The sequence below is a fragment of the Aulonocara stuartgranti genome, assembly GCF_965226115.1.
Source record: "Aulonocara stuartgranti genome assembly, chromosome: 9".
Classification (NCBI taxonomy): Eukaryota; Metazoa; Chordata; class Actinopteri; order Cichliformes; family Cichlidae; genus Aulonocara; species Aulonocara stuartgranti.
Window position 1 is genome coordinate 12924383 of NC_138960.1, and position 26806 is coordinate 12951188.

Sequence of the window (26806 nt, forward strand, 5' to 3'; positions counted from 1 at the left end):
CTTATTCTACACCGTGCATCGAGAGCACGCGCAGGGCTGTCCAAATCACGGACAAACAGCATCCCACAGCTGTTTGTGTTTTTAAACCCATTTTGCACAGAGAGGCATTTTTTGAAAAATGTACTGATAGCAATGTTGAATATTATTACACAGTTAAAAAACAAAAATAACAACTACGTGTAAAATAATTACACCATAAAGATGTTTTGTTATTTAAAAGAGGTAGCAGTTTATTTTATTGCTACATGTAAGTTATTGTAGTTTACTTGTATGTGTTTACAAAAGGTTTGATGTGTGAAATAAACTGCAGTAGAGTTTGAAAACAAAATATCGGTGTGTTTAGGATGTACTGGGGGGCAGTGCTCCAGGTACACATGCCCTCCATAGCTCCCTTCTTCTCTGCCAGTGAACTGCTAATGGAGAAATACACTTTTAAGATATTTTCAGGCGAAATTGTAGCTGTATAACCATCAAATATCTCCTCAATTTATCAAGACATCACATATTTCCAAAAGTGCTCCGACGTTTTCGGGGACGTCTGTCACCCACCAGCTTGATAGCAGACCGGGAGGTCGAGGATCACTAGAGCCTGGTTAGAACAGCGGACTCCCGGCACATCATTTTCAAACCCCCCGCGGCCTTTCACTACTCAGGGTTAAACATGATATATAAATAACTTAGATAACTTCTAAATGTTAATGTTTGGCTTATGTGTGTTTGTTGTTGTTCCTGAGTAAATCATTTTGGCTGAGATTAGCTGACTCAGAATTAATTCTAACATTAAAAATATTTTAATTCAGGAGGAAACATTTTCACCGGGAACAATAATACATGTTAATACATGGAGATTCTGAAGGCTGCTTCAAAAATGATCAGATTATATTTTAAATATTTGTTCAGTTCTCTTCCAAACCCCAGCAGCTGTCTGTTGTAAATTTGGAGTGTCTACTAAAATAAAAATAAAAACGTTCTAAGATCTTACCTGTTTGTTTTTTTTCAGGCATACATCTACACTAGTTTTATTAATAGAGAGATTTTGCTACTGAGGTTAAACATGATATATAAGTCACTGAGATAACTTCTAAATCTTAATGTTTGGTTTGTTTCAGTGTTTTATTTGTTTCTGAGTAAACTGGTTTGGCTGAGTTTAAAGTTAAGCTTCATAACATAATACCAGTTAAATTACGGGACGGCAGTAAAAACTCCGACCTGTGACATCATCAAGTACACTGGTGTTCCAATTGTACAAATCGCGAGTCCATACTCACATTCTTGGCAAGTGAAAATTGAGAAAGGGAATCTGTTTCCTGGTTCCCATTATGCTCTCTGTGTGTCATTTCCTATTAGTAGTTAGCTTTAGCATTAGCGTTAGCCTAAGGCTACTTTAGAAACATGTTTAATCAAAATTGAATAAACTTTAAGACTTTCAAAGAATGTGGAGATTTAGATTTATTTTTACTGTACAGTACAAAAGTGTGTGTGTGTTCTAGTTACATAATCTATTACAAAATCTTTGTACATAATCAGGGGCGGAGCGTGGGGGTGGCTTACTGGGCTTAAGCCCGGGTTGTTTTGTCAGAAGCCCGGGGTCTTTTGGAGTGTAATTTTTTCATAGTTAGATGCCTGGCTGACACTGTATAAAACAAGAAGTACACACAATATTCGAAGCACATTGTGCACACTGTGGGAATTTACGACTGTGCGTGAATCCCCCCTGATATTGGTATGATCCGAGCTCAGGCACTAGGCGACTGAGCGAGGGGGCGGGGCAGCTGCTGCCTGTCAGTGCGCTGTTGGAGAAACGGAGCCAGCCATACTAAGGAGAGCTTAAGTTTGACCAGGTACCAAAGCAAATCATTCGTACCATACAAATAATGTAAATATGACGGTGCATCACGAAAGATTGATATCAAACTGATCACTTCACCAATATTACGTTACTTGCTCTTCAAGTGAATCAACAAATGGCGAAATGAAAAGCCGAATAAATGCTATTTTTTTTAGAGAGTCTTATCTTACGTGTGTTTATTTCATATTTTCAGTTCTTACCCTCCCCGACTAAATCGGTTTCAGTTATGTACTGAAATATAAGAATGGACATTAGAGGGTTCTTTCAAAGAAAAAACTCAGGTAAATGTTATTTTATATATTATGCTTTGTATGTTGTTCAGTATATTTCTATGCAAAACAAGAGGGATTTCAGTACACAGCAGGATATTCACATTTGTAACCAGATATTTACATACACTTTAGGGAGAAAACATTTTTACTGTACAACATCAATTTAGAGTAAACTTTTGTTTTAGATAAATATTGAAATATATTTTGAATTAGTTAAATGTCAGAATAAAGAGAGACAGAGCTGCATATAAGGAAAAACACAGAGCCTGTTTCTTTGACATGGGAAAATCAAGAGATGTCAACCAAAACACCAGGAGAAGAACTGTGGAGCTCCATAAGTGTCACGGCTGCACAGCAGTCGTGTGGTGAATTGAGTAAAGGATCCAAGATGCAGGCACTGACTGGGGTGCGAGTGAATATTTATTTGCAGAGGTGATAAGTAGTGATGGGACGTTCTGTATCGAGGCTTCGGAGCGTGTGTCGAGTAATGGAGGGGGCGTTTCCGCGAAGCGCGTATCGAGGCTTGCTTCATTTATGGGAGGAGCTGAAAATGATGACGTCCGAAGCCTCGCTGCCCGGCTGTACCACGTGACTGGTTCATGAAGTGGTTCGAACTTTGCCGCGAGATATGACAGCGATATAAACCCCTCAGACTTCATTCAAAAATGTGGGTGTTTGATGGAGAGTTGCGGTTAGTGTGAGTTTGGAGACCGTTTGGAGGTTTATGAGAGTGAGGAGAGAAAGTCTGGAGAGAATGGAGCCAGCTAAGAAGAGGAGGATGTCCTCCCCTGTGAGGGAACATTTTGATCTTATTCCTCCCAACAAGGTATGTAAATTTCTACAGAAGATGTATTTTCATGATACTGATGGTGCAATACAATTTATGTTAAGCTGTCTTTACTTTTGTACAAGGTGAAGTGTTTGCTATGTGCCAGGGAGCTGGGATATAACAACAACACCTCATCCATGCTTAGGCACTACAGAGCTTTGCATGAGAATAAGGGGAACACCGATTGTGGAGCAAGACCAGGTGAGCCATCAAATGCAATGATAATATAGGATGCAGTAATGTTACTAAATGATATAACAATATTATACAACTGTAATAAGTTACGTGTGTGATATTTATATTTGTGCTTTGTCTTTATTGTCTTTCCTCAGGAGAACAATCTCAAATAGATGAAGACCTGGTCAGCATGGTGATTGAGGACTCACAGCTATTTAGCATTGTGGAGGACAAAGGATTCAAAAGACTTGTTAAATCATTAAATCCTAGCTATGTTCTCCCCACTAAAAAGGTCGTAAAAGCAGTGAAAATTTAGTTTTTACAGAATAAAATGTGAACAGGCAGGACTGAGGCTCAAAGCCTCAGTGTGTAGCTGTCCATACCTCAACGTTACAAAAGCACAACTACTGTCCACACCCCAACCACACCTCACCTCACAGTAAATGATCATTTCCATTTCAAGCATTTCCAAATAATCATTTCCCATACTGCCACTATAAATATACACAGTATACTGCCATCACTACAATATACATGTTTTACACACTCCTTTTGTTGTTGACATTTACAGGCTGTGTGCAAAATGCCACACTCTTCAAATTCATGCCAGCTATTATTTTTACGTCCAGTAGGTGTCCTGCTAGAGCAAATGAAGCTTCATGAAGCTTCGCGTTGGGGTGAACCAATTGGATGAAAAGCTTCAGTGCTTCATGGGGCTTCATCTGCCCATCACTAGTGATAAGGTGACAAAAACAGGAGGAGCAGAGCGGGGAGTAAACCAACCTAAACTGGGGAAAACTAAAGAACTCAACTTAAACCAAACACGCACAGGGGGAGGAACAAAATACACAATGAAAGATGGCAGAGAGACGCAGACTAAACACCAGGTTACACAGAATGATGCCAACGGACACGGCGTTAAACAGACGACGCGACAGAGAGCACAGGAAAACACAGGGCTTAAATACACGGGGAGTAATCAGGGAATGGGCCACAGGAGGGAGACACAGCTGGGAGCAATAAGGCTAACGAGACAGGGGAGAGGTAAAACTGAACACACTGACATGAGACATGAACTTTCAGAATAAAACAGGAAACTAACAGACACAGAGAATCAGACAGGACACTGAACATGACAGGCAGACTCATGAGCAGACACAATAACACCATGGACAGACAGAGGGAACACAGAGAAGTGGGAGCAGGCAGGCAAAGAACAGAAACCTAACAAATGGCAAAATCACAACAGAATACACACTCGGAATGAACAAAAGCATAAGGAAACACAAAACACTGAGTCCTCAGACTCAGGACCATGACAATAAGTGTGGCTCAGTTTTGAATACAATTTGGTGCCATTTGCAATTAAGAAATACAGATAGTTTCTCTCTTTACTCTTAAAGTTAGCAAATATGTTTTTTATATTTATCAATCTAAAAAAATAAACATTTAGTCTGATTTGATGTTACAATTAAAAAAGTGTTTGTGTTTTGATCTGAAGAGTGTGTAAATATCTGGTTTCAACTGTATATTTGATGATTGTCAGCACAAAGAGGGAGAGAGAGGAACAGAGAGGGAGAGAGAGGAACAGAGAGGGAGATGGAGAATGAGGACAGAACAGATGAACAAGAGCAGGTGAGACACACATGTTAGTCAAATGGTTGTTTACCAAAAGTATCACCGTATCATAGGTCCTCATGTATCTCGTACCTAGTGTTTCTTTTTAGGTTTGCTATTTTTCAAATTCTATATTTATTAAGTTTTGCAGGCTTGTTTGCACAACAAGGCTAAATAATTATATAAACTTTTCTAAATCTAAATAGTGGACTTTAGTAGAATTAAAAAAATAAGTGTAGTGCAGGTCTATGAGGATTTTTAGTGCTATCATCTAGTTCTGATTCTGGTTCTGTCTTTGTTAAGTCCTCAGTAGTCCTGATTTTGAACTGTTGTAGTCCTGTTTTAATTCCGGATCAGTTCTGGGTCTGGTTGAATTGGGGTTTAGTCCCTGTGTCTTGATACAGCCCCGATTTTGTTCTGCCTTGCTGCTTAATTAAAAAACTAGTTTAAGGTGTCCTGCATATGTGATATATATTTTCCCATATATGAAGTCATTCTTTTTTGAACAAAACTCAAAACAGAGCCTATTAATCTTTCAGTCATTTTTACCCCCCCCCCCCCCCCCAAAAAAAAAAAAAAAATCCCACATGCATACTACCCTTTAGGGCTAAGCCCCGGGTGTTTCAAATGTCTGGCTCCGCCTCTGTACATAATGACATCAATTTTAATAGACCCTGTGCACGAGAAAATGCTAACTTCCTGGTTTGAGACCGGATGTAGGGTTGTACATTTCCGGTAGCTTTACTTTGCGGTCAATGGCTACTGCGAAGATATACTCCAAAATCATGTCCAAAACTCGAAAACGGAAAGATCGCGTTAAGTTACAAAGAGCAGAAGGTGGGAACACTCACCACTGTTGTGTCATAAAAAATCGAATGATCAATTTTGACGTTTAAAGAGTTTAGATCGATCAGTTGTTTACATCACTCAACACAAGCAGAACTGCATTGCTGCAGCAGAAGACACATCGTCCACATTCAGAAGCACATCTCTGTATAGTGACTGGTCTTATGATTTAAACAGGCAAATGTTCAGCATTAAAACTACAGGTGAAAAAAAGTCAAACCAGATGTTTCCCCGTTATGTCGATATCAGCTAGTCAAGTACACACCTACACAGCATGTTAACAAACCGTGAAAAAAAGCCACACAAAAAATTAATGATTGCTGGTAAGGGTTTCTATACATTAGTATTTACGAAGGGTATGTTGTGACTTACCTTCAAAATTACAGCGGCCCCTCGCTATAACGCGGTTCACCTTTCACCTCACTGTTTCGCAGATTTTTTTAGTGCAAGTTTGCATGCTTTTTTTTTTTTTACATCACATTGTCCTGCGTCCTGATCGCTGCTGACGATCTCCTCCGTGACGTGTCTCCTGTACAGTACAGAATCGCTGCATCGATCGCTAGCAGTGTGACTCTGAAGTGCAGTACTGGATGTCGACGAAACATTTTGCACTGTCAAAAAATAAAATTGGCTACTTGATTTCACCTATTGCTGGTTGTTTTTAGAACATAACACCCGCGATAAACGAGGGACCACTGTTTACAGATACTGAGAAATATAACATTTGACTCCCTTTTCTCTTTTTGCTCTGAGGTGCGGGGTAAAAATATCGACAAGTCGATGAACATCATTTACAGATATATTGGGTAAATGCCCAAGACATCTATAGAAATGTAAATCGCCGCTTGATTCATTCATTTGCTTAACTTGTTTTGGACCGTAAACAAGGCGCGAATAGGACACCGGAAACAAAGCTCCCCACAGGAGTTTCCGCACCGGAAGTAGCATATGCTAACGTGCACATAGTCAATTCGTTTTAATTCCCTTGACAAACTCCTTTGTATTTAATTAATAAATCATTTTATATAGTTTTTTCTTACATTTCACACATTTTTGTCTTTATTTATGTGTTTTGAAAAGGTTGGGTTTTTTTTTTTACAATAATTAAATAAATTAGACTAGCATAGATACTAGTGTTAAAAAATACTCCAGTAAAAGTTGAAGTACTGATTGAAGTTCTTTACTCAAGTAAAAGTGAAAAAGTACAGTACAAGATTTCTAGACTGTCTTAATGTACAAGCTGTGATCAGCTGAACTGCTGCTTTTGTGGATTTGCATAGTTGTTCTGGCTGATTTCCATCCTCTACACTCACAGTGTACTTTTTATGTTTACTCTATAGTATACACTACACAACCATCATTTTCTTAATTTCAAATTTATCTCTACTACCCCTTGTGTAACTTAACTCTGACCATGAGCACCAAAGTCATTGTGCACTAGTCACATACACAATGCTGGAAGATCATATTTTGTCCAAGTTTGAACGATCTAGCTGTTAATTTGAGGTGAGTTTGGCAGTTTAACTATTTTTTAACTTAGGTTGTGGCTCGATTTGAAGTGGATTTGGATGCCTTGCTTGGAGAAAATTCTCCTGTGTCCCTCTGATAAACCTGCTACATAAGACATACATATGAAAATGTTCAGTTTGTCCTTGTGATTACCCCTAGTTGGTGTCTGACCTTCTTTCCTGTGCATCTTTGCTGATTTGATGAAAGCACAGTTGTAATAACCACAGGTTTATTTTATGTTGGTTTTTTTTTAAATGAGTGTGTTCTTTTTCTTTGCCTTCTGGCTTAGGGGGAATGTTTTCTCCCTGGTGTTGCAAGTTCGTGAGGGTCATTTAAAACTCACAAACTAAGCAACATAGTGTATGCTATACAGTGCAACGAGGAGTGCTCTGACCTCTACATTGGAGAAACCAAACAGCCACTCCATAAATACATGACACAACATAGAGGAGCTACTCAGGTCCACCTCAACAGGACAAGACTCAACTGTACATCTGCATCTAAAGGATAAAGGTGCAAATGTTCCCATTTTGGACCAGAATACGAATGGTTTGAAAGAGGACAAATAGAGGCCATTATCCACTGTAAATGATCATTATTTAACAGAGGTGGTGGCTTACGACACCAACTGTCACTTACAGTGTAGTTTTCAGATCCCTTCCCAGGTATCTCACCTCTACTCACATTTTGCGTCACATGATAGAGTAAGACAAGGTTTCACAATGGTTTCACTGAAAACCTCTGGTTTGGTGGTAATGACCCACACCTTTTTTCTCACCTTGGCTCATGTGATGAGGCATATAATTAATACTGGTACAAGGATCCTCTTCAGGTACAACCCTCACTAGGGTTTAAATAACTGGGACCTTCAACCATGTGGTTTTAGAACTGAAGAAGCATCTTAGATTAGAGATGCAATGTCTTCAAGAGACGAAGAATTCTTGTCGCTTGCTTTCCAAGTGACTTAGACTTCCATGAAATAAAAGACTGAGAACCTACACAGATATCTCAATTGCTATTTCCATGTCTTATTTAATACAGGATGGCATTCACTTTCAAGCATTTATAATTGGATGGGCAAAATTCCACAAAGGGGGCAGCAAGTTATTTAATACAGTATTAGTGATGTGAATAGAGGGCAGCATGTGTTAGCCCTGCATCAGATTGGCGAGATGTCCAAGGTGCACTCTGGAGTAATTTAGTGACATTTTAAGGTGGAGTTTGTCCTGCAGAAACTTTAGTTGATGTGTTGTGATGTGACTCTGCTCATCTGACAGCTTTCTGTCTCTGGATTGTTGGAGCATCTTGAGCTGAACCAGCTGAAGGAAAAACAAAGAAATCAATGAAAAACAAATCCCTTTTGTTTTACTACAGAACAGTTATTCTGTAAGTTCAATTGAGTGTATCACAGAAACATTTTTCTCACCACTCAAACATGCCCAGTGTGCTCACAAGCATTATGATTCCCACAATCTTCACTATAGTGTAGACACCAACCAGTATGCCAGCTGAAATCAAACCAGATTTTAGTGTTAAATGTATGTATGAAGTGACAAAATGAAAATAACTAACTAACCTACTTTACCTTCATTGTAAGTAACAGTCACATGACTCTCTGCTGATGTCTGATTACCCAGATCATTAGTGGCCACACAGTAATAAACTCCTCCATCTGTTACATTGAAGCTGTAAATCTCTCCTTCAGATACTTTCACAGCTCCATCTCTGCTCTTCTTGAACCAGGTGAAGTTGCTGACTGGAGGTTTGGCTCTGCTGGAGCAGGTCAGGTTCACCCAGCTGCCTGCTGACACCAAACCTGATGGACTGATGGATGCTGAGGTGTCTTTAGGAGCATCTAAGAAAAAAAAGCGAGTTAGATAACTATTTTTCACTATAGTATTCAGTTGGCTCTCGTTCATTGCTATGGTATGATTTCTCTGCGCCTCATACTGACACTTTTTATGATTTCTTTATAGTATACACTATATAACCATCATCAACTTAGCTTCACATTTATCTCTACAACCCTTTATGCTGCTTAACTCTGACCATGAGCACCATAGTCATTGTGCACTAGTCACTTTACATCCAACACAGAGGTACTTTCACCCCACTGCACATGGAGTTGAAAACTTGCAGCAGAGTTAAAATCTTTTTAACTCTGCTGCCACAAGGACAGATGCAGAAAATCTTTACCACCAGCAGCGCTAAATTTAGACTCCCTACATTATCACATATAAATTTGTATTCATAGAATTAGTTTCACATTTTGACTGCTGTAACACAATCATTTCAGGATAAATTAAGTATTTCTTTTTTCTTCATTTTTAAAATTTCATGGATGACTGGGCTGTCCTTATAAAAACTACTTAAAAATTATATCCCACGAATCATGATGAGCTGACAGGTTCAAATAACAAACTCTGATTGTCTTACATGAAACACTGAGAGTCTCTTCTGTCTCTGCTGTCTTGGTGTCGTTTCCTTGGTTCACAGGATATCTGGCAGAGCAGCTGATCTTCTTTCCATCATGTGTGTCTGACAGAGTGATGTTCTGCTGGATTTTAGTTGTAAAGCTTCCATCTGTGTTTTCCTCTATTTTGTTGTGAGAGTCTTGTTGGAGATTCCAGGTGAGTTGAGGAGGGGAGTGTGGACAGGGAGTGAGAGCTGAGCAGGTTATAGTGACAGACTCCTTCTCCTTCAGATCACCTGGGATTGTAATATCGGGCCTCCAAGGAGAATCTGTGGTTTCACATCACAAACATAGTTTAAAAAAAGAGTTTAATTGGTGTGCATTTGCAGGTTTACTCATATGCACTAAATAGCAGTTTAACAAACCCATCTATAAAGCAGTTGAGACTTAGTATGTAATCCACTGAATGCACCTATGTACAACTCAATGAAACATTATAACGAATCAAAAATGGTACAAGAACAACACATTTAAGGATAAAATGTGAGACATTGGATTAGTTTTGAATAACATAGACATTATTAAACAATCTATTTAAAAACAAAGTTGAGGCGAGGGTGAGAAAATACTAGAAATATTGTGTAATGTCAAAATTTCTTTCTTTTTTTTTTTGGTTTTCAGAACTGAACATGTGAGGGATTTATCATTCTCAAAGAGTGTTGAGGTAAATAGTTAAACAATGTTAAAAAAAAAAGTTCTCAACAGAAAACATGCAAAGATTGAAGATTGTGTACAGGGATTTCTATAAATTCTATAAGTGACAACCAGTGGTCAAAACAAGTGCTGATTTGTATTCTAAAGATGCACAAACACTACTGCTTTCTCTAGGTTTGTATGTAAGATCTCCTAAACAAGTAACAGCTGAAAATAAAATAAAATAAATAAATGATAATAACAAAAGGTCAATCAGATGGACCAGTACGGCAAGACTGTGATGATCCACTCGGTAAATTAAATCTGTTGGGCATCTTTCTTGGCCTTCAGACAATAATCCCGATGACTAAAGAACCAAACGGGTTCTTTATTCGTAGGGAAAGAGTCCGTGTGCTTAATCATTTTTAAGGTCAGGTTCTGGTCTTAAAAATGATTTTGTATATTATGCAACAATGAAAATTATGTTTGTCTCAGACTCAGAAAAATTCGATGTTCTTTCTTTCTATTTTACTTATAAAACAATCTAATTTCCCAGTTTTAACCCTTGATATGTTGTTTGTACATGGTTTGTAAATCCCTGTATTTGGGTTCTGGGCTTTTAAAAAAAATCTTTCTGAAAATTTCACACATTTTTTTAAATGAAATAAATCAGAACAGTCATTGTGACTGTAGGGTTACTGCAACTTTCAGAATGAAGGCATATATTTTTATGTTAGAAATGAATTCAAAATTCTTTACCTCTGATTGTTATTTGAAGAGAATCACAATGAGCTGTTGCCTTGAATGGTTCACTCTCTACTCTGAAGAAGTATGTGTCTGTGTAGTTTGTGGTTAAATTAGAAAACAGAGTGGTGCAGTCTCTCTGACTCAGGTTCCCAGTAATACTCATTGGATAGATGCTAACTGCTCCACTACTGTTGAAGATCACATTGTTTCTGGTAACTCTATGATAACTTTTAATCCACACTCCAAAGGTTTTTCTTGTGCTGATAAATGTCTGTCCTTCTTTGGGTCTGAAGCTACATGAAATATGCAAACAAGATCCACTCAGTGCTTCCAGCTTCTTTGGAGCCGTTATGAAGAGGTCTGCTCCATCATGACAATCAGGCAAAGCAGCTGTAAGTACAGTGTCATGGTTAACAAAATGCTGTTCTTTTCATGTTTGCAGTTCAATGTTTATATGTAAGTGTTACAGTTTTCGTCAGGACATGAACAGTTGACTCTGTTTTCAAAGGTCTTCCATTTTGTTTCAAAATGAGGTTAAATTAAAAAATCTTTTCAACAATGCCTTTGAATAGCTGAACAATCAGCTCACCTGAAAGAAAGAGACCAATCAGAAGCACACCGACAGTCAAAATGTTCACAGACAGAAACTCCTTCCCTGTGTTTACAAATAAAAAAGCAACGGCAAGAATCAGATAAACAGATAAAAAAGAAATAAAATCATTGTTTTGAATCATTTCACATGTGGAGCTTTTACACAATGTTGTCTTTAAACCAACTTTTCAATACAAACTCATTCTGTGCAATCACATTTTTCATCCGTATCAGTGGTTTGTGTCATTTTTGTAATTTTTAAGTACACCTGTGGAACTATGCGAAAATAACTGAAATGCAATAAAAACAATATATCTCAGAGTTCATGTCAAATTAAAACACTAAATAAATTATTTGATGCATCATTTAGTTGCGGTGAAAAAAAAAAGTAAAATGTGCCTTACAGAAGTGTGGAGTGTTAGTGTAAGATTTGTCACTGTGACCCAGAGTTTTTTAATTTTGGGAATGTTTAGGAGTTTTCTGTTTTGTTATCCTTGTATTATAGTTCTATATTTTGTATTTGTCGTCAGTCAGCATTTGTTATTATGTTGGTTAGTTTAGTCTTTGCCATCCTGTGTTTCTATGTAAAGTAAGTCTTGTCTCTGTGTGTCTGTCTGGTACCTCTGTTCTCTCTTGGTCCCTCACTCTCTTCCTTGTCTTGTCTCTGTCTCCTCCCTCTGTTCCCTGTATTTTGCCAGTTTGGATGTCAGTGTGTTTCCCATGTTTTCCTATGACTGGTCTCTCTCTGTTTCTGGATTTATTGTGTTAGTCTCTTGTCCCGTGTGGATTATATTTGGTTTTGCCTCCCCTGTTTCATTAGTCAGACTCATTCCAGCGGTGTTTCCACCTGTTGTATTTCCCAGTTTAGGTTCCTTATCATTTCCTAGTTTCTACATGTTTGATTAATCCAGCAATAAAGTTTCTGAGTTCAGCCCTGCTTTGTGTTCTGCATTTTTGGTCCTATCCTGCCTGCCTCCCACAGCATTACACAACAGGTTTATACTATTTTTACAGTAAAACATGCACCATTGTTGTTAGGAGGAAGTTTAGAAACAGGACATGCTGATTAAGAAAAAGTGTTAGCATGTTCACATGCAGGCACAAGCTTGTTCCCTTTTTAGCGAGCAAAATAACCTAGCTGTTTTAATGAAATAAAAGGCAATAAACAACCGATTCTGTCAATTTATACACATTGACAATAAAATGTTCTTTGTGTAGATTCTTGTAACAGAGATTTTTAATATGGAGAGTTATTTTATTTCCTGGTTAAATAAAGCTTTAAATAAAAATGTAATTAAATAAATAAAGAAGAATAACAAAATAAGTTTTAGTTTAAAACTTAAGAATAAAAAGCTGTAAAATGTTTGCTTACCCCACATTAAGTCTGCTGATGGTCTTATGAGTAAACTGAAGCAGCCTGTAGCAAATTTCAGGAAGAACATATAGAGACATCCACTGGCTGCACTGCACTGCATAATGAAGTCAGTTTTGTCCTTCCTGCTTATTTCCTGTGAATGAAGTCAGATGATATCCTTAAACATATCTTTAGCTTGTATTTGTCAAAGCCTCAAAGCTTAACCTTGCAGTAATGTTTTAGTCATTCTCAGTATTAATATACAACTTTTGCTGATACAAATGATGCTGACATCAGAAGCAACATACTTGTAATGCACTGTAAAATAATCATATTAAAAATGAGAAAAGCAATAGCATAATATTATCGTGAAGTAAATGTTTTAGGTGGCTCGACATGGGTGAGCAAAGCACATAGTCTGGGAGGACAGAATGGAAACGGTCTTTGTTACACAAAACACTGCCCCAGAAGAAACAGCCAGTATTTCAACAGGTGTGGAAAAAATGTCACCGTTACTCACCACAACCGGCTGCTCTGAAGTCCTGGAATCTGGCTGTGGTGAGGAGCATCGGCAGCATAGATGTTCCTTCCTCCTCAAAGGCGGGACACACAGGCTGGGCAGCGAATCCTCCAGTGGGCCGGGCAGGTAAGCGATTGCAGTTGGAGGATGAAGGTACAATTCAATTCAATTCAATTCAATTCTTTATTTATTTGTCACATGTAGTTATAGCTGGTACAACATACAGTGAAATGTTTTTTCTGGCTAAAAAAGTACTCCCCCCACTGTGCAAACATGCTAAAAAGGATTTTACATAAGCTAAGAAAAACAGGGTGTTGAGGAGAAAGTCCTGTATTAGCGGGTAAAGTGAATTCGGTAGACAGGGGAGACCTGAAACCAGTCGCTGTAGCTGGCTTGCTACAGCGCGATGATACTTGGAAAAAGGAAAGATGCATAAAAAATATCTTGGCTTGTTCTTTCTGTTATTTATGTTTTGTTGTTTTTGGTGTTGTTTTATTTGTAATGTTTATACAGTGAAAACTTCTGTTTGTTTGCAAAGAGTCCTATTGGCATGACTGAGCTTCAATTCTTTCCCTGGAATCCAATCTGTCTGCAGTATGTACACACAGCACAACCTGTCACACCACTCCAGAACCTCCATTAAGTAACAGAAAGATAAACTTGATGACTCACTGAACTTATCTTCTTGTGATTCCAAGTATTCTTGTGGCATTCATCAGTTTATTTTATTTCTGTGCTGAATCTCAATCATGGTAATCCTGGTAAACCAGCCCTACTATGTGCTAACATCGCTTTCTGCATGTTCACAAAAAGCATGTTGTGTTTTTTTTTCATACAAAATCAATTTCGAATGTGTTAGAGATTCAAATTTGTCTCCCATCACTAACAATCTGGCACATTATTTAGTCTCCTAAAGTTTGTTCTCCACTTTAGAGCAACCAAGAACTTTTTGCCACAGTTTTGAAAAGTGAAATTCAACTGGTTAGTACAACACTTTGTATTAGCAGATGTCTCTGTGTGTTGCATCCTTACAGTTTATGGATGCTGCTCACTAACCATGTTTGGTAGCATTAACACTTCGCCCTCTCATCCAAATATGGTCACTTCATTGTTACCTTACCTACCATTGTTAGCTTTTTTGTACAGTATATGGTCTGCATTTTAATTTTTTTTGAGAAGAAACAAAATAAAACACCAACCAAATATAAAAAAGGCACATTAGTAAATATTCTGTCTGTCATCTCACACAGCTTACAAAAACAGTGTCTACTAGAGGTGAGGTCATCAATCTAAATATTGAGTACTAATGCTGGTACTGGATGTGCGATAACATCAATACTTTGTTTAATCCTCTATTAGGGTTGAAAATTATTGATTTTTGTTTTTTATTAAATTATTAGATAAAGCTGTTTTTTTATTTTATTTATACGGAATGCAATTTTGCTCATAAACGAGTTGGCGCTCTGTTTTGAGGGTAATAAACTTCATCCGGTGCTATGACTGGGGTGAGTAGAGTCGGACTCATCCAGAGGAAACATTCCTGTTTACCCTCAACTTTCTCAAGATGTTTGTCCAAAAGAGCAAAGTTGAAGAGTGGGCGTACAGCGTTTGAGGGTCCTTTTTGCTGCATGCTTACACATATACTGATAATGGTTAGAATAGTCTCAGGAAGTCCGAACAAGATGTCCGGAAATGGGCCTTAGAAATCAACAGATAGCCAAGGCTGCGCAGGGGTTGTTTTTCTTTTCTGTCTTTCTGAGGAGGAGCAGATACGAGGTGAGGTCGGACTGAACGAGGAGGATTCGCAGCAGACTGCCACGTTTGTGTTGGGAGAAGATAGCCATAATAATCTTTGTGATTGTCGCAGTATAAAACCTGCACTGCCTGATTCAGTGTCATCTTTTCTTTGATGCAGTTCCCTGGTTCACCCAAAGGTACAGTACTGTAAAACTTGTCATTTCAACTGCTGAAGCAAATTAAATCTTTTTAAACGACAGATATTTTCTCCTGAATTCCTTCTGAAAATTTTAAACATGACACCTCTAAGTTCAGTATAAAGCCCTCTGAACTGCGATATATAAATCATTTTTTAGAAATGAAAAAATATACCTAAAACATGGACTATGAAAAATCTCTTTGACAGGCACATTTACGTTCCATGTCTCCAAAAATCCACTTTAAAATGACATTAAATGCTTAAAGGTGTGTTTTGTTGTGTTAACTAATCATTGTGGAACGTAAGTAACACTGAGATAATGGTCATTTGAATTGTTCAGTATTGGCAAATTGATGATAATTCATCTCACAATGCTCATTGAGACACTGTTTGCAGTGCAAACATAATCAACAATAACTTCTCATCCTTCACAACAACATGGTAGATCTTGTGAAACACCAGCATTTCACAATAGACTTTTATTTATACAAACAATCAAATCTGCACAATAAGTATTTCAATGGTGTTTTGCCCATCTAACATTTAACACCTTGGTGTTGATTGGTAACTGAAGAGTCTCTGCTATCGTACAGCCCCAGTCCACTGCATTTAAAGAAAGCATTTTACCTGGGCCAGTGGTCAGTCTCTTGAGGTCACATGTCTCCCAACTGAAAGCAATATAACTTTGATGTTTTATTGTCAATGTTTTAGTTACATTTTTGAAACTCTTCAAGTGTTTTTTAAAGAAGTTGCGTTTCGCCTCATAGCGCATGCACCAGCTATGTAAAAGTGGTCCTGTTTTGAGTAAACATGTAGGATAATGTATCATGAAGATATCTTGGAAGGATAATTCTGTTGTTCTTCAGGTGAACAACAGAGGTGAGCTGTTCTGTTGAACTACTTCCAGATGATTTCACCCACAAACACCATTCCAACTTTAAAATGTTCTCCCATTCTTGATCTATCACTCTATAACTCAGCCCTTTCATATCTCTTACCATTGTCCTACAATGAATTTTTAACTTTTGCATGAATCATGAGGACAGAACATGGGTTGCTATCATTGCTAAGGGCACTCTGAACAGAGCACGCGTTGAAAAGTTTGAATCTGTTGTTCATGTCTGAACAAATACTCACTCAATTTTCGCTCCATCCACACAAATTATACATCAAAACGTAGGTATTGTTTTTGGCTTTCAGAAAATGTCATTGCATTATTGTTGGAGGTTCAGTTGCAGTTCTCTCGCAAATTGCCTCATAGCAACACAAGGTCGGAAAACTCCCAATTCAAAGTCTACAGAGACTTCATGAAAATCAGAGCTGAAATTCTGTAACGGGAGGCATTTTCCCCTCCTCATATCTCCCAAACCATGGGCTGCAGAGACATGAGCCTTGTGCCAATATATCTTCAGACACTGCTGACGCTCACAGTGAAATGTATTTTGCATGTGGTGTGAAATGCCCATGTAGAAAGGACGGCACTGTGACACTGGACTTGCTCTTACTCTGGGTTCCCTCTTTAGACCACCCCTCCTCCGAACGACCAGGTCCTGTGTCTCACTACAGCTGAGGTGAGGAAAACTCTACGCAGAGTCAATCCACGTAAAGCTGCTGGACCAGACAACATCCCAGGCAGAGTGCTCAGAGAATGTGCTGATCAGCTGGCAAATGTTCTCACCGACATCTTCAACATCTCTCTGAGCAGTGCCGTTGTCCCCACGTGCTTCAAGGCCACCACCATCGTCCCTGTGCCCAAGAAGTCTTCTGTGTCCTGTCTCAATGACTACCGCCCTATCGCACTTACACCCACCATCATGAAGTGCTTCGAACGGCTCGTCATGAGACACATCAAGACCCTGCTGCCCCCCTCACTGGACCCAATGCAATTTGCATACCGCCATAACCGCTCAACGGACGACGCCATCTCCACTGCACTCCATCTTGCCCTGACACACTTGGACAAGAAGGACTCACACGTCCGAATGCTGTACATAGATTTCAGCTCAGCATTTAACACGATCATCCCCCAACAACTGATCGGAAAGCTGAGCCTGTTAGGCCTGAACACCTCCCTCTGCAACTGGATCCTGGACTTTCTGACCGGAAGGCCTCAGTCAGTACGGATCGGGAACTGCACCTCCAGCACCACCACACTGAGCACTGGGGCCCCACAAGGCTGTGTGCTCAGTCCTCTGCTGTTCACACTGCTGACTCATGACTGTGTAGCAACACACAGTTCAAATCACATCATTAAATTCGCTGATGACACGACCGTGGTGGGTCTCATTAGCAAGAACGACGAGTCAGCGTACAGAGAGGAAGTGCAGAGACTAACGGACTGGTGTAAGGACAACAACCTGTCTCTGAATGTTGACAAGACAAAAGAGATGGTTGTTGACTTTAGGAGGACACGAGGCGACCACTCACCGCTGAGCATCAACGGCTCCTCTGTGGAGATCGTTGACAGCACCAAATTCCTGGGTGTACACCTGGAGAAGGACCTCGGCTGGTCCCTCAACACCAGCTCCCTGCACAAGAAAGCCCAACAGCGTCTCTTCTTTCTGAGAAGACTGAGAAAGGCCCGGCTTCCACCACCGATCCTGACCACCTTCTATAGAGGAACTATTGAGAGCATCCTGAGCGGCTGCATCACTGTCTGGTTTGGGAGCTGTGCCATATCAGACCGCAAGACCCTACAGCGGATAGTGGGAACAGCAGAGAAGATCATCGGGGTCTCTCTACCCTCTATTGAGGACATCTACACCACACGCTGCATTCGCAAAGCCACCAGCATTGTGGCTGATCGGACACACCCCTCTCACACACTCTTTACACTCCTGCCATCTGGAAAAAGGTACCGAAGCATTCGGGCACGCACATCCAGACTGTGCAACAACTTTTTTCCACAAGCCATCCGTCTCCTCAGCAAAAAGGGACTGACTGATAAACACGCACACACACACATACACTAACATTATCACTCAGCTTAACTCAAATACCTCAAAACATTGAGACTGGACTGACTAACCAACACAAAGCGCAAACACACTGACCTACACCACAAAACCATCGCACACACCAACCTGTAAATGCTCTTTTGCACAATATTATTACTAGATATATTATATATTATTTTTTTTTTTGCACTAACTTGTCTTGTAGCACCTTGGTTCCTGGAGGAACGTTGTTTCGCCTCACTGTGTATTTTTAAACTGTATATGGTTGAAGTGACAATAAAGTTGAACTTGGAACTTGGAACTTATTCTGGTAACTGATACAGAGGAAACAGCACAGAGTCGACATCAACAGTGTTATGAAACTGCAACATTCAGTCCTGATAACAAGGATTAGAACAGTTACAATCTCATAGAAAACATTAACACTAGAAAGCAGAAAGCACCCAACAAGCTAACTAGTATTAGCTTACCATGCTCACCAAAAATACTACTTGTGAATAAAGTTACTATTAATAAACCAAAATGACTGTAACTTTCAGGGTACATGCTAGTACTGCTCTTAATAAAAATACTAATATTACCAATTACTGCTATGAAATTGTTTTTACTAATGAACATACAAAACTGAAAACAGCATCACTCACGTGCACCTACCTCCAGCTTGGGATTATTTTCCTTTGCTGAGGCATGTACTGTGCAGTGATTTAGAACCTTAACAATGCAGTTGTGGTATTTGTCCACCAGGTGGCTTCAACTATTCAGAAAGCACATCAATTTTGAGGATATTTATTAAGCTGTTTTCTAACTCTGTTACACCTGCCTCCCTGCTCTCACGGATTGGAACACCTTAAACTCACCCAAACCAACCTCCTCCCCACATGTGCCTCTACCTGCAAACAAGTAAGCCATTGCAAGTTAATCACTTCGGATATTTCCTGCAACACATTTAAGACTTCACACTGATACTACTGATGCTACTGTCCTCTGTTTCAGCCCTTTTACCATCACTCACTGACCTGTCCCCAGACTGCAGCCCATGTTTGGCTTCCTCTGAATATCACACTTTAAGCCTCAGTCATAGCTGGACTGGCCATCGGGGCCCGCTGGCCAGTGGTTTTTATGGGCCGATGATTTTTTTTTTTTTAAATTTTTTATAACAGTATAAACAATGAAAGGTGATGGATTGGCCAGATGCTGCCAAATGTGTAAAATAACTCAGTTGTTTGGTGGTGGCTATGGCGGAGCTGCCACAAGAGACCAGCAGGTAGATGAGGTAAAGGGGAGGCAGGAGGAGGAGAGACCCGAGGCGGCCGCCGGTCCGAGTGTCAGGTGAACTGAATTTCAGGTAAGAAGTTATGACCTGCAGTCTATCTGAGTCAGATATAAACCAAGTTTAGGTGGAGTTTATTTTCGTTGTGCTGAGTTTTTACCGTCAGTTACAATAACTTGTACTAGCTAGCATGACGGAGTTTCTATACAGCTGGGTGGGTGCTATGGTACTGATAGTGAACTTTATTTAATTCATAAGGTTAGTTAGTAGAGTTGCCAACCGTCCTGTAAAAAGACGGAATCGTCCCGTATTCAGAGAAAATCTTAGGGAATCTTTGAAAATTACTTCCTCTGGTTGTTAATGCATAATAAAATCGAAAACCTTCACTGTTCTCTGTCTTTCTGCCTGCTTCACTATCTACACACACAGACAGTTTTTTAGGCAAACTCCTCACACACACATACAGAGATCAAGGTCTCATCTGCACAGAGACATTGTACATTAGAGAGAGTTACTGATTTATGATTGTATTTTGATTACATTTCTGATTTGATTACAGCAGAAATAACTACCAGCAAAAGTTCTAAAACTCTGTCAGTCTATGCTACATTACAACCACAAAGGCTGGATTTCAGGTATTTTGCCTAATTTCTGTTGAAGCTAAGCCAAGGGATCTCAGGCTTCTTGACAATAATTATTGAATAACTATTGTTATATAATTATTTATTTTACAGGATTTTCAGTTGCAGTTTCCAAGAATGTTTGTAATGTTATATCAGTGAGAGGTCTGAGTTTGTATGTATATAAAGCCGTGACTAAACCACCCTGAGAACAAACTGAGGGCCGAATAAGAACATAAATGAAAAACACTGTCGAAATGCAAGCATCCTTATTTTAAATGCTAAATTCTTACTTCAGTAAGTCTATTGTCCCGACATTTCTGTAAAATGTCAAAAGAAACATATTTAAAAAAACTGTACCAGAGTACCAAAAGCCTGTTGAAAGGGTTTCATCATCAACAGAAAAATTCAAAAAAGACAAAAAATATTTTGAAAAGTATTTGATTTGACAAATCACCATGGCATATATAGAAATACAAAAAAAATGCAAGTTAGGTTTTTACGTTTAGTTTTTAAGTTAAGTTACAAAAATAGTTTACTGATTTTGTTATGCTTTTAAATGATCCGACAACAACCCACTATTTCTATTCACTGAGATCTGTTTGGGGGGGGGAATAAATGAATAGATTATTTGTGCGTACTGTTATGTTTCTAAACAAAACTCCTAGATGGAGTGATTTTTATAATAATTTTGTATTTTACCACTAAGATTATACATGATTTGTCATTTACATCTATCAACATAAACATTGCTGTCATGGTCTGGGTCTGATGACCCAGAGCTCATGTATTTCTTGTATATGTTTTTCCATATGTTATGGTGGTTTTCTCTCCCTTTTTGTCCTTTCTCCCTGTGTGCTCCCGGATGTTTTGGGGTTGATGAGGGGACTGCGACCCGGAAGTGTTCCCGCACTGGGGACTGCCGCACCTGCCGCCCATTAGCCCTCACCAGCTACAGCTGATGGCTTCATGAGGGGCGCCTTATTTAAGAAGGTGGCGGAGCCCCAGTCGGCGCGGAATTATAAGTCGAACCTGTTAAGTACCTCCGTAGAGTAGTGTGTTGAGATCGGCTTCACTACTAAAGGCTGCCTGCTGAGCTGTGTGTGTTTTTGTGTCACCAGGAGTCGGGAGTCAGGAACGTCGTCACGAGGGGAAATCACGGAGTGGAATCGGGTTTTTGGAGTTGTCACCTTTTCACTGCTATGGACACGTGCACTGTGTGGGATTCTTAGAGGAATCGCCACAGGAGTCACAGTGCTTGGATTGTATATAGTTGTCGTTTCTGTCCATAAATAAATCCACTGTCTTTCACTAGAGTCTCGCGTTTGGGCCCTTCTTTCCCTACAACTCCACGGTCTGCCGTCGCAGCCCGTGACAGTTGCAGAAGTAGAAGGTGAGATTTAACAGAAATAGCTTATTTCCAGTCTATCCTATTAATTAATAGCATACAATCAAAATTTAGACTTGTTGCTTCATTAAAAATGAAATATCATTTATTGAGCTCAGATACAAAATAAGTGCTGTCTTTAATAACTATACTCACATCAAAAAATCACACGCCTGGTGGTGCTCCTCAACAACCAAAATATGTTGCTACTGAGGCCTTTGTCACACTTTGTGATTATTTTAAGTGCTGATGCAGCCAGTGCTGATGTGCTAAAATATATATGTAAATGTATGCGCTTGTGACAATGAGACTTTGTATTTTGGGGAAGTTGGTCAGGAAGGAAGTTGGTTGAGTCCTCCAAGCAAAATTTTAGCTCTCTGCGTGAGTGTTCTGCTCATTGTTTGTCTTCTGGAGTCACAATTAACCATGTGTTGATGAAAGAGCGCAAATGTGGTTACACAAAAATTTAATTTTAATACTTGTGTTGAGGAACTGATAAAGAAGCTAAAAGGTAAGTTATTTTTAAACTTTTTGCCAGTCCTGTCTATGTAGATGTAACTTACATGAAGCTCCTACCATATCCCTAAGCCAGTGTGATGCTGCATATCATAATTCTCATAGTTCGCTTTAAAATAACAGAAGAAATATTTTTCTTCTATAGAACTTTTCTACCATATTTGAGCACTAAGTGCTTTTTACAACACAGCTCATTCACCCCTTCACACAAGCTTTTTTTCTATTTTTAAGTGCTTTCTATTCAGCATTTACACACACAGACATATATATGCATGCATGCATGCAGAAGCAACTCAGCCTTCAGTATCTTGCCCAAGGAAACATTGACATGCTATGTAGACTGCATTCAGCTTGTGTTTTCTTGTGCATCTTCTGTTAATGTGCTTCTCTAACAGAAAACATCCTTACTCCTTTCTCTCTTCCTTGGGTAGTCTGTTTTCCACCACTGTTTTTATGGTGGTGCAAGGGGAAACCAGAACACATTACAAATTCACTTCAGTGCTTCCAGCTCCCAAGTAATTAGTGCTTCCATGAGATTTTGAAGTCCGAAAGATTTGCTTATTTATCTTTTAAGGTAGAATAACATGAGAGGCCTATACTAAAAAGCAGGATTTTGCCTTGCCCAGGTAACTTCAGGGTAAAACCTGGGTTTTCTTGTACTGCAATATCGTTCACTTCTTAGTGGCGTATATCACAATACTGAAAACACATTTCTAGAAGATTCCTCAGGTGTCTGTGGGGGAATTAAGAGGGTGTAAAATGGGGTAAAATTCTTTCAGTTGTGTATAAATTCTGTGTGTTTTTCTATTGACCATCAGTAATAAATTCTAAGACATAGCTTTATTCTATGAGGGGTTTTTTCTTTCAATTGGCAATGAACAATTTTACATTTTTATTGTTCTATAAGCATTAAAATATGATCCTAAAACAGGACTATACTTGTTGATGAAATTGGAACATAGACTAAGCCTATGTTTGAATTTTGCTTGGATATTTATACTCTACTCTCAAACCCTTAAACAGCACAGAGCTGAAAGAATAAAAACAGTTTATGTTTGGAGTTTTAGCTTCAAATCAGCTCGGTGTGCCACTGTTTCACAGCTTGTTTTTTTCTATTCACAGCCTGTTTTAAGCAGATTGTATGAATGTATGTGTTCTGTAGTTTACTGAATTGTTTGACCATAAAAACATATAAACAATTATATGTACTGTTTAAAATTGTGAATCAAATTACGAGCATCCCAAGAGTAAACACTCGGATACAAAAGAGCAGTCAGTTGTTTTTACTTAAGGATGCACTTATTCTGATTATATTTCAACATTTTGACCACCCTGGTTTACACACTGTAAAAGTAATTTGAGTAACTTTCTATTGTAATCAATGAACTGATGCATAAAATAAATAATATGTTTAGAACTGTTTAGAAATAATATTTCTAAACAGTTTTTAGGGCATCATGTGACACCTAGCAGCTTTGTGACAAACTGATTTTAATGCACTTTCTTAAACAGCATCTTTCTGTACTTCCTTTTCTTCAACATTGGCTGACACGGTTCACTGTAATTTTGCAAAAACTGTAAAATGATAGGAATACACTTGGGCTTCTTTGGTAACATTTTATTGATTTTATTCAATAATTTTCTGTGCTATAACTTTTTTTCCTTTTTTTGATGTGCTGACAAGTGAATATATAACTTTTTTTTACTGATGTTCCAGTTTTAAATAAACAGCTTTGTGTCACTACAACTTTATATTTTAAATGTTTATAACAGAAGAAAATGTGCAGATAAAAGTTTACCGTGAATCTTAAAATACAAAATAAGTATAATGTTACAGCACCATAGATAATAATCATTAACGGTGTTTCATTTTTTTTCTCGTTAGATATTCAGGCAATAGAGCTCTGTGAACATGATGACGGTTGGCATGCTACTGACTGTCCTGTTTGTTTCAGGTGAGCTGTTTGTTCAGTCATTCAAAAACACTGAAGTTATTTTACAAAGTGAACATTATTTAGATACCAAGCAAGCATAGCATTACTTTTTCAAACTCTTTATATCCTGACTTTAGATTAAAATGTTTTATGTACAAAATGTTAACGACAGAGGAATAAAAAAGTTTGTTGTTATCTCACTAATTTTAAAAAAGAGAATACTTTGCTCAGAAAGCGCCTCCATTTGTTTTGGTCCTGCCCACTGAAAAACAAATTTTGGGTTTCGATACACTCTTAGTTACAGATTATTTTTAACTGGAATGAACTCTTGTTTGGATGTTTATACTCAGTAAACGTGGATAAAGTGACCAAGCTGTTATATGGCACTTTGAGCTTGGCTGCCCGTAAGACTATCACTAAGAGATGGCTAAGTGGAAAAAAATCCCATCACTAAATGACTGGCATGAGGTTGTTCAAAATGGAAAAAATTATTTTTTCTAACAGGTTGATACATTTGTTGAGATTTGTGACAAATGGAAACATTACATTTTGCCAAGGCATCCTGAATTCGTAAGAACCTCTGAAATTATGTATCTCATATTTTTGAATTGTTTTATATATATGTTGTGTTTTATTTTCTCTATTAAAAAAATTATATTTTTGATTTTTTTAAATTCTAAATTTAAAAAAATTAAAAAAGAGAAAAATTTGCTCAGAAATGTGAGAATGAAAAATAATGTAATTAATTGCATAATATTAATGTCTGAACAGGTTAATCATTAAATTTTATTTATAGGTGCTTTGGCTGGTTGTTCTGATAAAACAGCACTCTCCATAACTGCACCAAAGACGATGGAAGCACTGAGTGGATCTTGTTTGCAAATCCCATGTAGCTTCCAACCCAAAGAAGCACAGACATTTATCAGCACAGGAAAAACCTTTGGAGTGTGGATTAAAATTGATGCCAGAAATCCAACCAACGTCATCTACAACAGTAATGGTGCAGGTTATCCAATGAGTATTACTGGGAACCTGAGTCAGAGAGACTGCACCACTCTGTTTTCTAATTTAACCACCACATACACAGACACATACTTCTTCAGAGTAGAGAGTGAAAGATTCAAGGCGACAGCAGACTGTAACCCACTTCAAATAACAGTCAGAGGTAAAAAAAAAAATGTTTTAGATTTTATACCATGAAAAATTGTCCCAACAGCCTGACACTAAGAGAATGTTTATAATTTCTTATTTCAGTCTATGCACTGTTATTATTCTGAGGACTTGATGACATTTCTAAACGTCTGAATTTAATAGTAAAATTTCACAGGACAAGTTTTAAAGATTTTAAAAGCTGATGTGTGCTCTGTAGTATTGATGTTTGTGTTGTGAAACCACAGATTCTCCTTGGAGGTCCAATATTACAATCCCAGGTGATCTGAAGGAGAAGGAGTCTGTCACTATAACCTGCTCAGCTCTCACTCCCTGTCCACACTCCCCTCCTCAACTCACCTGGAATCTCCAACAAGACTCTCACAACAAAATAGAGCAAAACACAGATGGAAGCTTTACAACTAAAATCCAGCAGAACATCACTCTGTCAGACACACATGATGGAACGAAGATCAGCTGCTCTGCCAGATACCCTGTGAACCGAGGAAAAGACACCAAGACAGCAGAGACAGAAGAGACTCTCAGTGTTTCATGTAAGACAATCAGAGTTTGTTGTTGGATCCTGTCAACATATCATCATTTATAGGAAGTCAGCTATTTAAGATAAGATAAGATAAGATAAGATAGAACTTTATTAATCCCTCGGGTGGGTTCCTCTGGGAAATTCGACTTCCAAAAAAAGCACAGCAACGACCAAAGTTACAGTTACAGAACTGTTATATATATATATATACACACACACACACACACACACACACACACACACACACATATATAAATACAGAGACAAATATAAATAAACTATACGAAGGGGATAAATAGAATAAATAGGAATAAAAAATAAAAATACAAGTGAATTGCACATTTCAAGTATTGAGTCTATTGCACTGTTGACTATTTACAAAAGTATTGCACAAAGGTATTGTACAGTGAGGTGCAGAGGCACTACAGCTTAGTTTATAATGAATAATAGGGATTTGTGTTAATATTCTTCTCCAGATGCTCCTAAAGACACCTCAGCATCCATCAGTCCATCAGGTTTGATGTCAGCAGGCAGCTGGGTGAAGCTGACCTGCTCCAGCAGAGCCAAACCTCCAGTCAGCAACTTCACCTGGTTCAAGAAGAGCAGAGATGGAGCTGTGAAAGTATCTGAAGGAGAGATTTACAGCTTCAATGTAACAGATGGAGGAGTTTATTACTGTGTGGCCACTAATGATCTGGGTAATCAGACATCAACAGAGATTCATATGACTGTTGCAGGTAAAGTTACTCACCAGTTATTCTCAAAAAAAAATGCATTTTCATTTTTTCAAGTTTTCTTTGTGATATACTTCACAATTGATAAGAGAGTGAATTTCACTTTATAAAAATCAGCTTCATCCATCACTGTGTGGTTGTTCAGCCTTTAAACATTAAAAACAATTTGAGTTGCCTGCCCTTTTTGTATTATTATGTTCCATTTTGTATAATTTACAATTTAGTTTCAGTTTCAGTTTCCCTGTTTCCTCCCATGTCAGTGTCTCTCCCACTATGTTGGTTAGTATCATTTCTTCAGTGTGCAAGTTTGTCATGTCCCCCGTGTTTAAGTCCCTTTTGTCC

At 38.4% G+C, this 26806-nt stretch overlaps 2 protein-coding genes and 1 long non-coding RNA gene across 3 annotated transcripts in view; 2 read left to right on the forward strand and 1 right to left on the reverse strand.

The window, feature by feature from the left end:
• Positions 1-1690: 1690 nt before the first annotated feature.
• On the forward strand, positions 1691-4904 carry LOC309714733. The gene is made up of 3 exons (XR_014279008.1): positions 1691-1841; positions 2043-2130; positions 4674-4904. It is a non-coding gene; the product is annotated as an uncharacterized lncRNA (long non-coding RNA).
• A 3410-nt stretch (positions 4905-8314) lies between these two features.
• Positions 8315-12997, reverse strand: LOC309714727 (vascular cell adhesion protein 1-like). The gene is made up of 6 exons (XM_082547389.1): positions 12916-12997; positions 11542-11607; positions 9536-9841; positions 8685-8954; positions 8526-8607; positions 8315-8418 (listed from the first exon to the last, which is right to left on the reverse strand). Exons 1-6 carry the CDS (start codon positions 12983-12985, stop codon positions 8337-8339), a joined length of 876 nt encoding a protein of 291 aa, XP_082403515.1. The 5' UTR covers positions 12986-12997; the 3' UTR covers positions 8315-8336.
• Positions 12998-18532: 5535 nt separating this feature from the next.
• LOC309714695 (uncharacterized protein) overlaps positions 18533-26806 on the forward strand; it is a 188078-nt gene continuing 179804 nt past the window's right edge. The window contains exon 1 of the mRNA XM_082547325.1: positions 18533-18620. The gene's annotated coding sequence lies outside the window, so the exon portion shown is untranslated. The remainder of the gene's footprint in view (positions 18621-26806) is intronic.

Excerpts from the sequence above, each read along its gene's own strand:
- LOC309714727 (XM_082547389.1), bottom strand. The coding sequence starts at position 12,985 with ATGTTCTTCCTGAAATTTGCTACAGGCTGCTTCAGTTTACTCATAAGA. Across the intron at positions 8,955-9,535 it reads AGAGACTCTCAGTGTTTCAT|ATGCTCCTAAAGACACCTCA; the intron begins GTAAGACAATCA and ends TTTTTTTCTTAG. Across the intron at positions 8,608-8,684 it reads GACTGTTACTTACAATGAAG|CTGGCATACTGGTTGGTGTC; the intron begins GTAAAGTAGGTT and ends GTTTGATTTCAG.